This window comes from Rhincodon typus, chromosome 13 (assembly GCF_021869965.1).
Source record: "Rhincodon typus isolate 14 chromosome 13, sRhiTyp1.1, whole genome shotgun sequence".
In the NCBI taxonomy this organism is placed as follows: Eukaryota; Metazoa; Chordata; class Chondrichthyes; order Orectolobiformes; family Rhincodontidae; genus Rhincodon; species Rhincodon typus.
Genome location: NC_063344.1, coordinates 25,420,815 through 25,437,912, shown reverse-complemented (window position 1 = coordinate 25,437,912; position 17,098 = coordinate 25,420,815). Strand labels below are relative to the sequence as shown.

Below are 17,098 nucleotides of genomic sequence, written 5' to 3'. Positions count from 1 at the left end.
GCAAGAGAATGGGGCACTTGAGTGTTATGTACCTAGAGATCTTATGTATTATATCATTCACTATATTTTAAACTATATACAGAGCACTATGTGCATTTCAGGATCAGTGCATGTACCATATTACTAGCATTAATGTTCTGGGTTGAAATTCTGTGCATAGGATTAGAGTTGTCACTACAAGCCAGCTAATCTACTTAGCAAGTCAATAAAACTTTTGAATGAGCTTCAAATTCACTGGAGTACACAGATTAACTCATGACAGTGATCCTTACCGTGAAGTTACCAGTTGCACTGTATGGGCAGAAGACCTTTGAGTTTCGCTGTCCTAACTGTACCTCTTCAGCATTTCCACTACCAACAATCCAGACTCTATTTGGAGATTTACTGGACGAAAATACAATTTAAAAGTCTTTAGTTAACTTTAACATGTTTCAGAGTAGAACAGAGTGTTGCAGAGCGATTACATTTGATTAACAGGTGAGGTGATATGTTCTAAGTTTCATCAGAGCTTCTTGGAAAACCAAACTCAAAAGGGAAGATTTTGTTAAAAGGCACTAAAAAGCATTCAGGAAATGTTTCCCTCATTTGTTCTGTGGGGTAAAACAATTGCCCTCAAAGCCTGAAATAATTCATTACTGGTACAGTAACTGACAGCAACTCATTGAGACAGCACTTCAGCACAGTAAAATATTTGCAAGTGTTGTGCTGTTGAATTGTGTTTGTTGGTGCAATGTGCTCCAAAATATTAGAGATCATGACCAAATACTTTGGCAAAAATTAGATTTAAAGGAACACTAAAGGAGTTTTGGGATATAATTCCAACTAGAAGTTAAAGGCATAGAGCCAATGGTAAATTACTTAAAAATTAGCAATACTCAAAAGCAGCAAAGGTATTTCTGCCAGGATTATGAAGGACATTAGAAAGATGATAGTAAGAATTGAAAAGAGAATTTAAAATGCAAACCAGTGTGGGTCATGAACACAAGAAGAATGGAACTTGGTGCATGTTGGGACAAGGGCTGGTCAGAAGCATTTTAAGTTGAAAGGAAACAATGGAGTTGATGAGGATTTCAGCAGAGTTAAGACAGGGGTGGAGTTGGATGAAAAGGTGGAAATAGGCAGTCTTAGGGATAGCATAAATGTTGGCAGTCATGTTGTGGTCAAATATGCCAAGATTGAGAACATACTAGTTCCGCCCCACAATGGCCAAGAAAGAGGATGGACTCAACAGCGGCTGTGAAGAAAATGGATTCTGTCCTCCCAATATTTAAATTGGAGGTAACTGCTGTTCGCACAAGCATTTTAAGAAATTTGTAGATAAGTCAAGAGCGGCGATGGTGGGTACAGTTGGGTATTGTCAGATTATATATTGCAGTTACCACGTGTTGCTGAGGGGGCATCTTATGGAATAAATATAGGAAGGGGCTGAGGATAGATCATTAGGAGAACATGGAGGATTGTAGAGGCAAACAAAGCTTTAGCAAGTGATTCACTACAGAGCAGATTGTTGGATGTGCATTGGCCTGAAGACTCCTCAGTGAGATGCAAGATTTCTAGTTTTCCCCAAGCGGTTTAGGTATACTGCCAGCAAGCAGGGAATAGCTCAAGGAAGAATTAATCAATTGTAATGAGGATGAATTAATACAGAATGGCAGAAGTGGATGTTCTTCTGATGCCATCTCGTTACTCTTATTTTTGATGACATCTGAAGTCATTCAATTTTAATGAGTAGAGAACTGGAGTTATACTAGAAAACACTTTGGAAATCAATACTGTAGGTCAATGGATGCATACCTAGAGTTTAGTCTTCCCAAACTTCAGTTACAGGTATCGAGCAAAAGTCATTGGTGAATCACAAATCAGAGAACACCAACACTATACACACCTTGTTTACCAAGTATCATGGGTATTAAAATCAGACCCTATTCAAAAATCAACTTCGAACTAAAACACAATGTTGCATTTGTCCGACATTCCTTCCAGCCAATTTGCCTCTTCTGAACCATCATTTCAAAACATTAAATTCCTTTTTCCTTTACAGAACTGTTCCAACTGCATGCATATTTGATGAAATAAAGAAACTGAAACTCAAATCTCTTCACAATGTAACGTGTGAATGGTTAAGAGAACTGAACTATTGTATACAATAAATCTCAGTTGTTGCTGGATAACAACTCAAGTGCAATTCTTCCTTTTCTCTCAAAACTCCAAAGCTTAAGTGCAAACAAATATAAATATGCAACATTTGCTAGATTTTAAAGCATTAACCTATTCAAAGCAAATTGAAATGTTGATCTCAGTCCTAATTAACATAGGGATAGGTCTCTGATCTGCATTCACCCACTGGATGCTGGCACTGTCCGGACGAGGATTCATTGCTCATTCGCCACTTCTGACCTTCTGATACAGATAAGATCATTGTTGGAGCAGCTGAACATTGTTTGACCTATGACACTTACCTAAGGAACTCCTGCAGAGATTACATAAATCTTAGATAACTGACCTCTAACAACCACAACCAGATTTGGGCTGGGTCTGACTCAGTTCCACAATTCCCAGTGACTCCAGTTTCACAAATAAGTCAAATGCAGCATGTACAGAAGATTTTTCTCACTTCACTTTTGGAATTTGGTTCTTTAGTCCAGCTTTGAATTAAGGCTGTGACAAGGTCAGGAACTGAGCGACCCTGGCAGAACCCAAACTTAGATTATGAGCGAGCAGGTTGTTACTGAGCAAGTCCTGCTTGGTAGCACTGTTGATGACACCTTTCAGCATTTTATGGATTAATCAAGAAAGGGCTATACTGGAACAACTTGGCCAAGGTACACAAATCTTCAGTAATATGTTGCCAGGGCCCACTGCCATTGCAACATTCAATGCCTCCAACTGTTTCTTGATTTTTTTGTGCAGTGAGTCAAGTTAGCTGAAGACTGGTATCTGAGATGCTGGGGACATCTGGAAGAGACCAAGATGGATCATCCATTTGGAACCTCTAGCTGATAATTGCTGAAAATGCTGCAAGTTTCATCTTTTGCACTAATGTACTGGGCTTCCCAGTTATTGGGGATGGGTATATTAGAAGTCTAACTGTCCACCATTCACAACTGGATATGGCAGGTCTGAACAGCTTAGATCTGATCTCAATTGCAAAATCACTTAAGCTCTGTCCATCATTTCGGCTCATACTGTTTGGCATGCAAGTACTCTCATTTTGTATCTTCAAAAAGTTGACATCTCATTTTTCGGTATGTCTAGTGTTGTTTCTGGCATATCCTCCTGCATTTGTTGTTTAACTAGAGTTAATTCTTTGGCCTGATAAAGGTAAATTTGGGGATATGTCAGATCACGAAGTTGTAGATTACCATAAGTACAATTCTGCTGTTGATGGCAGCTCTCAGCATGTCATGGATGTAGAAAGTTCCTAGAAGGGTCCAGACCCAAAACGCCAGCTTTCCTGCTCCTCTGATGCTGCCTGGCCTGCTGTGTTCATCCAGCTCCACACCTTGTTATCTCAGACTCCAGCATTGGCAGATCCTACTATCTCAGAGTTCCTAAATCTGTTCAGTCAATCCTATTTAGCACGGTGAAAGCACCACAAGCCACCATGTTCTCATTATGAGGATGTGACTTCACCTCTAAGGACCATGCAGTTGACATATTTATCAACAACATCAAAGAATGCATCTGCAGCAGGCAGACTGGTGAGTATGAGGGCAACTGTTTTCCTCTCTTGATTCCCTCACAACCTATCACAGGCAATCGACAGCAATGCCTTTTTGATTCGACCAACTCAGTCAGTAGTGGTGCTGCTGAGTCACTTTTTGCAATGCACATTGAAGTCTCCTACTCTGTGTTGATGGCTTCCTCCCCACCCCAAAAAAAAGTGCAGTAATAAGGACTTTGCAGGATTTATAGGGTTTCTGGAGCCTTAATTGATGTCAGGTGGTCCATCTTGTTCATAGCTTTCTTTAGACTTTGTAGCAGTTCAGACAACCGAGTGCTTTCTAGGCCACTTTGGAGGGCAGTTAAGAATTAACCACGTTTGTTGTGGGTCTGGAACCTCATGTTGGCCGGATAAAGTAAGGACAACAGTTTCCTCCCCTAAAAGGTCATTAGTGAATTAGATGGATTGTTAGAACAGTTGGCAGTGGTTTCATGGTCAAGACTTTTATTTCAGATTTTTTATTTATTTCAAATTTCACCTTTGCTTTTAAAATCACTTTTGGGACTTAGGGGTCTCCAGCTGGCCAGCATTTATTGTCCAACCCTAGATGCCCATGAGAAAGTGGTCGTGAGCCGTCTTCTTGAAACGTTGCACATCGTGTGCTATAGGTAGACCCACAATGTCCTTAGTGAGGGGATTCCAAGATCTTGACCCAGCAGTGAAGGAATGGCGATGTATTTCCAAGCCAAGATGGTGAGTGGCTTGGAGGGAATTTGCAGGTGACAATGTCCCCATTTACCGGCTGCCCTTGTACTTCTCGATGGAAGTGGTTGTGGGTCTGGAAGGTGCTATCTGAGAATTTTTGGTGAATCTCTGCAGTGCACCCTGTTAGACAGTTCACACTCCTGCTGAGTGTTGGCAGACGAGGGAGTAGACACTTGTGGATGTAGTGCCAAACTGGCTGCTTTGTTCTGGATGATTTCAAGTTTCTCAAGTGTTCTTGTACTGTACCCATCCAGGCAAGCGGGGAGTATTCCATTACACTCCTGACTTGTGCCTTCTAGATGGAGGACAGGCTTTGGGGAGTCTATGGACAAATTACTTGGTTGAGTTTCCCCGATGTAGGAGGCGGCCACAATGGGAACAGCGGATGCAGTATACCACGTTAGCAGATGTGCAGGTGAACATGTGCTTGATGTGGAAAGTCTTCTTGGGGCCTGGGATGGGGGTGAGGGAGGTGGTGTGGTTTGGTGGTGGGGTCGGATTGCAGATTTTCCCTCCCCACCCTTATCTGCTTTCCAGAGGGACCACTCTCCCCGTGACTCCCTTGTCCGGTCCACACTCCCCTCCAGCCCCACCACACGCGGCACTTTTGCCTGCCCCCACACCTCCTCCCTCACCCCCATCCCAGGCCCCAAGAAGACTTTCCACATCAAGCACATGTTCACCTGCACATCTGCTAATGTGGTATACTGCATCCGCTGTACCCGTTGTGGCCTGCTCTACATCGGGGAAACGAAGTGGAGGCTCAGGGACCGTTTTGCAGAACACCTACGCTCAGTTCGCAATAAACAACTGCACCTCCCAGTCGCGAACCATTTCAACTCTCCCTCCCATTCCTCAGACGACATGTCCATCCTGGGCCTCCTGCAGTGCCACAACGATGCCAACCGAACGTTGCAGGAACAGCAACTCATATTCCGCTTGGGAACTCTGCAGCCCAATGGTATCAATGTGGACTTCACAAGCTTCAAAATCTCCCCTCCCCCTACCGCATCCCAAAACCAGCCCAGCTCGTCCACGCCTCCCTAACCTGTTCTTCCTCCCACCTATCCCCTCCTCCCACCTCAAGCCCCACCCCCATCTCCTACCTACTAACCGCATCCCGCCCCCTTGACCTGTCCGTCCTCCCTGGACTGACCTATCCCCTCCCTAACTCCCCACCTACACTCCCCTTTACTGGCTCCATCCCCGCCTCTTTGATCTGTGTTTCCTCTCCACCTATCTTCTCCTCTATCCATCTTCTATCGCCTCCCCCTCTCTCCCCATTTATTTCAGAACCCCCTTCCCCTCCCCCATTTCTGATGAAGGGTCTAGGCCCGAAACATCAGCCTTCCTGCTCGGCCTGCTGGATTAATAGTCAGTTGGTATTACCAATATTCTACCAACTAACTTATGCCAGACGAGCAACATTTCCATCAGATATAGCGCCTACACACTCCTATCACTGCAAATGATTTGAAACATGGTTCTCCATTTCAAAAGATATTTTCCCATGTTAACCATAGATGAAAAAGGCAACAAAATACTGCGGATGCTGAAAATCTGAAAGAAACAATATTGGAGTAACTCAACGAGTATGTGGAGAAAGAAACTGCTAACATTTCAAACCCAGATTGACACTTCTTCAGATGGAAAAAGGAGGCCCTTTCATAATTCAAACTTCATTTCAAGTTCAAATGTTATTGAATATTTGTATTTCAATGCAAGTGGAATCAGAATGGTAAAGATTGTTGAGAATGACTGTACAATCCTTGCTGAAAGTACAGCACAATCCTAAACTTATACAAGTTCATAATTATCAAGCATTATCTGCCACTAATGCGATAATGTGTTTCTCATTTAGCATTTTCCATACCCGTTAACCTGCAGCGTTACATAATGAGTGTCGGACCAGACGTTGCGCTTGTCCAAGTTCTTCAGAAACTCTTGACGGATGTACCGCGTGATAGTCAGATCCCCAACAGATCCAGTTTCATGGTTGTTCATCTCAGAAACTTTGCTGACAAAAACAAGAGACAGATTGGTGTATGGCAGCCCCCATTTTACACAAATGTCTTTCATGTTAACAATGCTTATGTAAAAGTAAAGTCCAAAATTGGAAAAAAAAGCCAAGGTTGGCAGTAACAAACAAGCAGCGAGTTATCCTGAAGTGGGAGTGTGTGGTGTGGCGTGTACAAATGCAATACTGAAGGAGCAAAAAAAATTGAGCTTTCTTAAATACAACTAGTCACATCATCTGAAGCCACAGTGCCAAAAATTACTAAGAGGCAATTGAATGGCAAGGGATTGCAGAACTCGGATTTAGACGGAATCTTGATGATCAAGATGAAAGGCAAGAATGGGTCACTGAAGCTCCAATCCAATCAGCCATGATCTTACTGAATGGCCAGGCCATGCTCAAGGGACAAATGGCACACGCCTGCTTCTAACATGTATGACATGGAAACTCCTGAAGCAAAAAAAGGTAAGCTACTCATCAGAACTCCTAGATAATAAACAGATTCAAAAGTATATTGCTGATGGAGATCCAAAGACCAGAAAATACTGGAATACTCAAGATCAGGAAGCAGTTGTACAGACAAATAAGTAGGGTTAACAATTCAGGTCAATTATCTCCTATCAGAATATCTGGAATCATATACTCCTTTGTGGTGACTATGTAGCATTTGTTTACATTATTTAATTTGAGGAATGCCAGACACTAATCAGACATTCAGAACAGTTTCACTGGACTCAAAATGTTAACCATTTCTCTCTACAGATGCTGCCAGACCTGCTACATTTTGGCAGCAATGTTTTTATATCAGATTTAAGCAACGAGTTCAACACTCTTGTAAGGACAGGATACAATCATCATTTGCTTACTTAATGTCAGGCAGAAACTGTGAAGAATCCAAGTTTTCCTTCAGCATTTTCTTAATATCAGAGAAAGTGAGTGACATTTTTGCCTCACTTGCAGCATCAAATTCATCTTCATCCTCCTCTGTGTAACTTGCTTCTGTGGTTTGCTCTGGCAAAGAAACAGACTTCCCTGGTGTTTGACCACGAAATGCCAGATAACCAACTAGAAACCCTAAAAGCAAAAGGAATTATAATTATTTAGTCAATGCTTTAGCAATATAATACAACAACATAAACTTGGATTCTTCTCCCACGAGTTTAAAATTTGCCTTTTCACTTCCCTATTTTCCCTCCGCAAAGACAACCGCAATTTAATTTCGAGGCCTTCTCTTGCTGATGTGGACCAAATGAATAGTTGTGAGAGATGCGTAGGGCTGAACTGTACTGTTAATTCTGATGTTCAATGGCTAGTGATAGAGGGGATTCAAAAGGCATACTGACCACAAGCATTATCCAAAAACTGTGCCAAGCTCACTAACGTCACAAATGGGATGGAAAAAAGTGAATAAAGCCTTGTATATCAATAACTCATGAATCACCACACTAGCTGCATGACAAGTTCAAATTGGGAATACTGTTCAATTCCCTTTACCTGTCTACCTTCCTAAACACTACAATCTCTTGCTTATCAATGATCTAACTCAGCCCAGAGAGTTGCTTCTGCAGTTGAAGTCAGAATCTTTCTGACTGCAGTCACGTCAATGCAATATAATTGGGCTACACAGTCAGTTCTGCTATTACACATTCTGACAACGCGAATTGGCTATAATGCTACTGACGAATAGCAGAACGCTATTTCTTAAAATGCAGACTTGTATTGGCAATAACATGATTCCATTGGTGCACAGAGTACACGTCAACATCACACGATCATTTTACAGGCTTTTATCATGAATACATACAATGTTAGCGCTGAAAGGGTCTCTGCGCCAGCATCATGTGATCATGAAGTGCCGTGAAGTAGTTGAGGGGTACAGTACACCCTCCTCCCACATGGAGTCATCTTGACATTTTTTAAGGTGAAGTGTTAAATTGACTTTTATTTTGTTATCAGATCAAGTAATTTTTTTGGATGGTTTGCCCCTAACCCTACTTTTCCCATAGGTCCCGTTATTTCTATAGCACGATTTTCTTAAATGCAAAGTCACACAGGAACGCAACTATCGCATTATAACCAAACCGACTGTATTAAAAACCAAGAAAGTGTAGTCAAATTCAAAACTTTAATTATATAAGAGTTGCCATCAATTTAACTTGCTAAGACAAAACCAAAAATTACAAACCTCAATGCAGGCATGAAACTCCATTTACCATTACAATACCAAAGCACAATCGGTTTCCCTACATCTAGTCATTTTTTTGATCAACAATAAAGAAGGAACCCTTGATATTAAAGTCAGAAAAGAGAGAGGATCTTTCTTACCTATTAGAACAAGCAACACAGCAGTCATCAAACAGCACAAGGGCTTATGGTTATTGTGAGGTTTCTCTATATGAGTCTCCATACCATCTGCCATCACATCTCCCATCTCCTCATCATTCTCATTTTCTGCTAATTTCATTTCGACTCTGCTGCCATCCCCATCAGTTCGCCGTGTTAGACTGAAACGTGTATATGACTTTGGCTCAAATCCAAGCTAAAGCAAGAATTTTTTTTACACATGATTATTAGTTTGCAAATAACCATTACTTGCAACAATAATGGTGATTTTAAAATATACTTGCATGCACAAAATTCAGAAATAGCTCTGCAAAAACTTAAAGTTTTGGTCAATTAAGACTAATAAGCGTAACAAAAACAGCACGCAAGTGCAAGATGCTCCAACTTCACCAGAACCTCAACTAACTGGTCAACAAGAGTGCTGGCTAGGAGCCATTTTGGATAACCGTATCAATGAGTTTAATGGAAACCTGCCTAGAGGATAATGACATTTTCCCTGCCTGGCTATATATTCCACTCACTTCATGATGGCAGTAGGGCACTCATCACCAGATCTCCAAGTGACCTGACTTTCTTCTCAAGGATCTCACCTTGCTCACCCGCTCACCTCTCATTCAAAATTACCCATCTTTATTGTCCACGTAAAATTAATAAAAAACTCACCAAGGTATTTTAACTGGTTTTCTCCCTTAAACTCTGCAGTGAACAATTTCTCATCTTCATGACTTCAAACTCTATTCTGAATCATCTTTTGTGCTAGAGTTCCACACACATATTCTCTCAATGTAAATTTTCAAGACCATAATGATCTCTTTAGTATGTCATCTCATGTGGTTGTACTAGCCCCATCATATTAAAACAATAAGGTCCATTCATTTGTACTATTTTCCATCCAAGCCACCCTTCCATGCTTTCTTCCATATTCATACTGGTTAGAAACTACCCTAATTCACTTAACTGCATTTTCAAAATCCCAAATGTCTAGCCTTCAATCTTCTATTCACCACATATCTGTAGCTGCTGATTTGTTCAGCCCCACTCAACTCCACCTTTCATTCCTTAGTTCCCCACAAAGCCCTTAGTCTCAATCTTCCTGGTGATTCCCCTTAGTATGGCCCTCATCTCCAATCCCTCAAGTCCAAGTGATGCAGACTTCAAGGTCATTGCAGACAAGATATTCTGCCATCCAAACACTATTAGGTTTTGTTCCTTACTGCTAAAACTATACATAATTCAAGGATCATCCTAGAATGCAAAATGTTTACATCCTCAACTGTAGACCATCTTCTTAACATCTACTCTTCCTGTTTTCCTTCATTGCCACCTTCAGCAATGTGCAGCATGCACACAGGCTTCTAGGTCACCAAAACTCAGACCATCCAATCACCTGCTTACTTCACGTCTCTCTTTTTCATTAGATCACAAATCCAGACTTTCTTACCTAACCCTGAACTTGTATTTTTCTCTAGTTCCTCCCCATATCCTCTCGAAGTTCAACTTGTCCACAAGTTCCACCTCTTTTCTGTCCCCTTTAAGTTCAGCATCACCACACCTCTCATCGGCCTTGACCCCATCATCCTTGCAATCAATAATCCATTCTTTAACAACTCTTTCCTTTCCAAACTACTTAAACAAGTTATCATATACTTAAAGTGTAGAGCTGGATGAACACAGCAGGCCAAGCAGCATCATAGGAGCAGGAAGGCTGACGTTTCGGGCCTGGACCCTTCAGGCCATCTTGGCCTGCTGTGTTCATCCAGCTCTACACTTTGTTATCTCAGATTCTCCAGCATCTGCAGTTCCTACTATCTCTGTCATATACTTAATCTGCCTCAATATTTGAATTCTTCCAATCAGGTTTCCACCCTATGTGATTGAGATAAGGTAAACATTCCCTTCTCACCCTGTATAATGTCTTTGACATGACTGACCATACCATCCTCCTCCAACAGCTGTCCACTGCCCTCTGGCTGAGTACAGCTACTCATGTCATTCCATTCTTACTCAATGCTACGGAATCACTTGCAATGACTTCTCTTCTCAGCCAGTATGAAGAGAATAGACTGAATGGCTTATGTCCATGTTACAATTACCATCATTTTAGGATTCAGTCACACATCATTCCTGCAGTAGTCAATGATCTAGCCTTATGTTCATGCTGCCCCTCAGTGACGTCGTCCAAAAGCAGTGCCTTGGTTTTTAAAAAGGTACCCAGGTCCACTTCCTCATCACTTCTCAACCCTTCCATTGTTAGCAAATTCTCAGACAGACTGCCTACCCCATCCAGCACTGAATCAACACAATTTCTTCAAATTATTAGGAAGACTTGAGTAATGTTTTCAGTTCACGCTCCAAGGTGTTCTGTCACTAACCACTGCACTGCATTCTTGTGACAACAATCAAACACCAGTCCAGTTAATTTGCAACCCTGATGTCACACCTGACCCAGAGATAAGCTTACGACCATACTTGTGGCACCATTAAGATATTCCTGGTTTAACTCATTTTCTGCTAAAAACTTCATCTGTTCTTTTGTTAGCTCTGGTTTCAACTGTTCCAATTCACTCTAGGATGACTCATATATCCTACCCTCTGCAAATTTGAGACCATCTAAAACTCTGCTGCTCACGTCTATGGTCACTGATTGTTGTTCTACATTGCTTGACTGGAACCAATGTCTGGATTTTAAAATTCTCATTTATTTTCAGATTTATTCTGCAGCCTAACTCTCAATGACTCTAATCTCCTCTAGCTACACAACTCATACCTACAAACATCCAATTTTGGCCTCAAACAAGCTCAATTTCACTGCTCCACCATGCATGCTCATTGACTTGTTACTTTGACCCCAACGCCCAGAATTCCCTCTTTATACCTCTGCCTTATGACCTCATTTCTACTTCGCAGACACTTATTTAACCAAACCTTTGATCATCTGATTTTACAGCTCTTGTCTCTAAGTGTGATATTTTGCTTTGTATTCTTGTGTTGTGCCTTGGGGCATATTACATTAAAATTTTTGACCAGTTCATTATTTTTGACCCCACTTTCACCACTGTAAAGGGATCAAAGCAAGTCATGCAAGACTTAAGGTTTGCATATATTACAAATTGCAACCGTAAAGTCCCAAATTCGATCTGAGTCATTGAAATTGCATTACTCAGGTCACTGAAATACAATTCCAACTGAGAGAATATGCAAAATATGGCATTAAAAAAGCACCTTCTTACCAAACTAGAAATAGCTGTTCTCGCGCGATCCATTTTGAAATTGTAATAAAATGCGGATAGCTGAAAGAAAAAACGAGATCAGCGATGTTAGTAACAGCTTCCTAATATGCACTATTCTACAATCATGAAGTTCAATATTCTCCACTTATTTTACCCAAATCATTTAAAAGAATTGAGCTGATAAGTGATTTGTTTAAAAAGGTTTTATTCTGAAAATGCTGTGTAGTTGGCCTGCAGTTCGTAAATCCAAGGAAGTCTTAAATGATCTGAAGGCACTGCAATATCAGGAACAACTCAGGCTTCAAGTAATGCTAGAGGTACTCAAACAATTTTGTTGAAGCCCAGATGAACATAACAAGTAGGTGTTGTTTTCAAAGCCAAGCCCAGTTGGTTAAGATTTCTCTTCGAGATAAACAGGATCTAATTGCTAATCAAAGGTGTTTGAATCAGTTGTCAAATTAACATTTTGAAATTATGCTCAAGTCAAGAATTTAAAATTTCTTCCACTAAATCTGCAGTGTAGAAATTCCAGTGTAGAAATATAATTGTCAAGCAAGAGGCCTTCTGCTCAGAGCAAACCTTCATGTGTGATCTATTACACTGCTGACTCATGAATGTCACAGCAAGTCACTTGGGATCGTTTCATATGTCAGTGCTATATATTCTCATCATGCTTTTCTTCTACACAATGTAGTACAGTGTACAAAGAAAAGCTTTAAAGTGAAAGGCTCATTGTGACTAAATTACTAATTCCACAATGCTTCAAGTTGGAGAAAGGTTGAAAACACAATAAGGAAATAAGCTTATAAACAGGTTATATCATTTATTAACGTCATTTTCTCTGGTAAGTTACTTGACCTTCAACTGGCACAGAAAAAGTCAGTATCATTGAGCAGAATTATTAAAACAAAGCTCAGAGCAGATAATGTCAGAAATCGTACAGAAGTTTAGAAAACAGCAGCAATAAGAACTAAAAGTTAGTCAATACTAAAATTAAGTTTTCATCTTTTGTTGTCGCATGGTATGCATATTTTGGAATGGTTTCATCCCAATTATCAAAACTTCTACTTAGCTATTAAATAATCTTGCTCATGACATCAATATTGTATTTCCTTAGTGCTCTAACTGCCCTTGGCTTTAAGCCAAGTAAAATGAAACATCTGATTTTGCGTTAACAAAGCTACTGGAATATTTTCAAATAGGAAACTATTTTCATCACTGGTGTTCCAATAATGTGGCAACGAAATTATACCACACATTAAAAGGCAATTAACTTAAGATCTCAAAAGGAACACAATGAAAATCACTGAGGTCTATAGCACTGAAAAAGGCCATTTGGCCCATCAAGTCTGTATAGGTCAAAAACAAGCACCTAACTACTCTAATCCCATTTTTTAGCATTTGGTCCATAGCCTTGTAAGCATTGGCATTGCAAGTACATATCTAAATAATTAGACGTTAAAACAGTTTCTGCCTCAATCACCCTGACAGACACTTCCATATTTCCACTACCCTCGATGAAAAAAATTCCTCACATACTCTCTAAACCTTCCACCTCTTACCTTAAATCCAAGTCACTGATTTTTCCAAAGAGAAAAGTTCCTTCCAGTCTACTATATGATGCTTAATTAAAACAAGTAAAATATACATCTCAATCAAGTTTCCCCCAAGTCTCCTCTGCTCTAAGAAAAACAATCCCAGTCTATTCTCTTCATAACCAGAATTCTCCGGTCTAGACAACACTTCACCTTCTGCAGTGCAATCACATCCCTCCTAAGAGATTAGCAGAATGTTAATATGCATACTAGGACAAAATTACTAGGCAGTGGTGAAAGAATCCAGTGTACTTAAAAGACAAGTAGACAAACATTTGACAATGAATATAGAATCACTACAGTGTGAAGGCAGGTCGTTCGATCTATTGGGTCCGCACCAACCCTTTGAACAGCACCCTAAAGAGCCCCCCTCCACCATCCATGCATTTCCCACGGTTAACCCACCTAGGCTACACATCCGTGGACACTACGCGCAATTTAGCATGGCCAATCCACCTAACCTGAACATCTTTGGATTGTGGGAAGAAACCGGAACACCCAGAGGAAACTGATGCAGACACCGGGAGATTGTCTGTAGAGTTTGCACAGTTACCCAAAGGTGGAATCAAACCAGGGTCTCTGGCACTGTGAGGCAGCAGTGCTAACCACCAAGCCACCATGCCACCCACTTTTAAGAGGGAAAACAATAGTAGAACAGCGCTGTTTGGATAAACTCAACCTCAGTACAAATTCTCAAAGTTTGCAACAAGCATCCTGTTTGTAATGTCTGAGCACGTTGGACATATGCAAGAAGGTACACATTGAGGTAGGAGTATTGAATCTGTAAGAAAACTGCATTAATTCAAATTGTCCTTTACAATAGGAAGTTCATATTAAGAATAGTAAGTGTTCAAAATTAAGTTAAGCAGCTGGACAACAATTCAAGCATTTCAGAAAAGATCTAAGTCAAAGTTTACACAACAGGTAAATACTAATGAATACAGGGCTAACATCTAGACATTTTTTTGACATGAGCCTACAGAGAGCCCCAAACCTAAAGAGAAAAGACTGATTTGACTATATCATTTGGCAGTTAGAACACAATCATTAACATTAGAAATAATCGATCAACCTGATGTCCAGTTGGCACTAACAATGTTCTTCATAATCAGAGGTTTTCCAGTTGAGATTTTATACCAGAGGGAGCACTCCTTTCCAGAAGCACTTAACAATCAATCCATTGATAAATGGGTAACAAATTCCATCTTTCTATTCGGAAGGAAATTGAAATATTTCTCAAACTCCCGATTCCAACTCCAACAGACAAAAAAAGCACTAAGTCACTTACACTGATATACGTGATTAATTGGAAATAATGATAAACTGTTCAATTTTAGTGTCGACAGTAAGCTCTCCTTGCGGAGCAGCCTGACTTTAACCCGCCCGCCTCACGATCTGGCGCTGATGTGACTTAGAAAATAAGACAAGGTCTGAAAAGACTGTCGAGACTCTCGAAGAATTGAGACCAGCGCTGGAGGCCCACGCCTACACTCGGTTTTCTAGACTAAGACGCTTTAAGCACATTCAGCTTTAAGATTACAGCTCTTAGCTTTAAAGAGAATTTACGAAAACCCACGTTTTCATAACTGCACAAGCTCACGTGGTTAATAAAGTCCTCCATTTTAGTAATTCCATACAAGTCGATACAATGCTGAGAACTCTTATTGATAATATTCGCATTTACCGCACACCACCAGTTAAAAATACAATTTTAGGAGAGTGAAGCGCTGCTTCCCCCCCCTCACCCCCACCGCGCATAGACTAGGATCAGAAATGTGGGGAAATAATTCAAGTGACGCGGATAACAGATTGAATAGTAAATAGTGAATCGTTAAAAGACTAGAAGAGCAATGAACTTAGTAAACCTTAAAGCAGAAGATAAGTTCATAAACGACAAATAAAATCATGAGTTGCATAAACAAATGCAGACTGTGTCAAAAGCAAAGCCATTGATACATTTGTACGTAACATTGATTAGGCTGCAAATAGAATGTTGCTCACGTCTGAACTTAAGAGGAAGAATGGCAAGGCGATAGAGTGAATGCAAAGGAAATTCACTACAACTACAGAATTAAATTGAACAATGATTCACCCCAGAAAGTATGGTCAATTTTACTGACCCAAAGAAAGTTGCAGACATTCAACACGGTTAAAGGTAAAGAGAAGGGGAAAAAATACTTGCATTGGTTAGTCAGTAAGCAGAAAACGTAACATAGGCCTCACCTAAAGAGTCAACGGATTGCTTTAAAATGAACTCCTAAACAGTGTTTGTATTAGAATCACAACTCCCTCCCTCCCTCCGCCCCCCGTGATTTTGCTCTCGATACACTTATGAACTGTAAATTGCTGCAGTTCCTCCCCCCACACCCAGTTGTTCAATAATGGCTGCGTGTCTTCTGCATTTTCTGGTTTGATTCCATTTCTAACGCGCTTGGCACCAGAAGACTCAGACTTTTGTCTTGATCAGAAAGATCCAGAGCAATTTATGAATGATCAACATTTTAACATCCGAACTATAAATAAACGGTTTTCAAATAAAAATGCTCTAATGAAAACATCTCATTTATTTCTTCGGTCTTTTGACTTAGTGGCTGTGCTCGTGAGAAAGAAAAACCTGCAGTTCAAACCTTGCTCATGAAATTTGTTTTAAAAAACTATTTGAAGAGTAAGAAACATAGACTGGCCACTGTATACTTCTCAGACACACCACAAACCAAATTATTTAGTTAGCGATGGTTAGCTTGCGGAAGCTCACCGCCTGCATATTAGCTGCTACATTTCTTAAGAGTTTCCTCCCACCCACACACAGTTTTAACCCAATACGGCGTATAATAAAAACTTGCCCACGTTTGTTCCAGAAAGCAAAAACCGTAGAATCATATCTTCACGTTAGCTTGTCCGATTCAAGGGGATGTAAAAATTAGGCAGAGTCTAGGTATCAGAATTAGAGAATGGATTTTAAGCAGCTGCATTACCGTCTGCAATGTGACTCTCAGTCCCACTGACCTTCCCGCTGCAGCGAGACCTCATGTGCTTCAGGGGACAGGGCGAACCCAGAATGTGATCGGACCCGCCGCCTGACGGTATCAAACTGTTAACGGGATAAAACCCCCTCCCCAAACATGGACTAAACTGCCATTCCCTGCCCTCCCTCCGTACCCACTCCACCTCCTTACCTTTCCCGCTCCGCCGACCTTTCCGAATGGGGATGAAGACTGAGGGACCGATCCGTCCTTCACACACAGGCAGCGGGCCCTCGACACCACTTCCGGGCAAACCGGAAACTGTCAGCGATAGTAGGAACTGCAGATGCTGGAGAATCTGAGATAACAAGGTGTAGGTATGAAAATTTTCTGAAGGGTCTAGGTCCGAAACGTCAGCCTTTCTGCTCCTTTGATGTTGCTTGGCCTGTTGTGTTCATCCAGCTCTACACCTTGTTGTCTCGGAAACTATCAGCACCCGTTCCCGCCAACCGACCATCCCC

At 40.9% G+C, this 17,098-nt stretch overlaps 1 protein-coding gene across 1 annotated transcript in view; it reads right to left on the bottom strand.

Moving 5' to 3' along the window:
• LOC109922973 (transferrin receptor protein 1-like) overlaps nucleotides 1-16,898 on the bottom strand; it is a 43,007-nt gene extending 26,109 nt beyond the window's left edge. Inside the window, exons 1-6 of the mRNA XM_048604291.1 lie at nucleotides 16,791-16,898; nucleotides 12,020-12,079; nucleotides 8,772-8,985; nucleotides 7,313-7,520; nucleotides 6,303-6,446; nucleotides 273-384 (exon numbers count right to left, since the gene is read on the bottom strand). Of these exons, the coding sequence (XP_048460248.1) occupies nucleotides 273-384; nucleotides 6,303-6,446; nucleotides 7,313-7,520; nucleotides 8,772-8,985; nucleotides 12,020-12,052 (711 nt within the window). The 5' untranslated portion in view covers nucleotides 12,053-12,079; nucleotides 16,791-16,898. The remainder of the gene's footprint in view (nucleotides 1-272; nucleotides 385-6,302; nucleotides 6,447-7,312; nucleotides 7,521-8,771; nucleotides 8,986-12,019; nucleotides 12,080-16,790) is intronic.
• Between the last annotated feature and the right edge of the window lie 200 nt (nucleotides 16,899-17,098).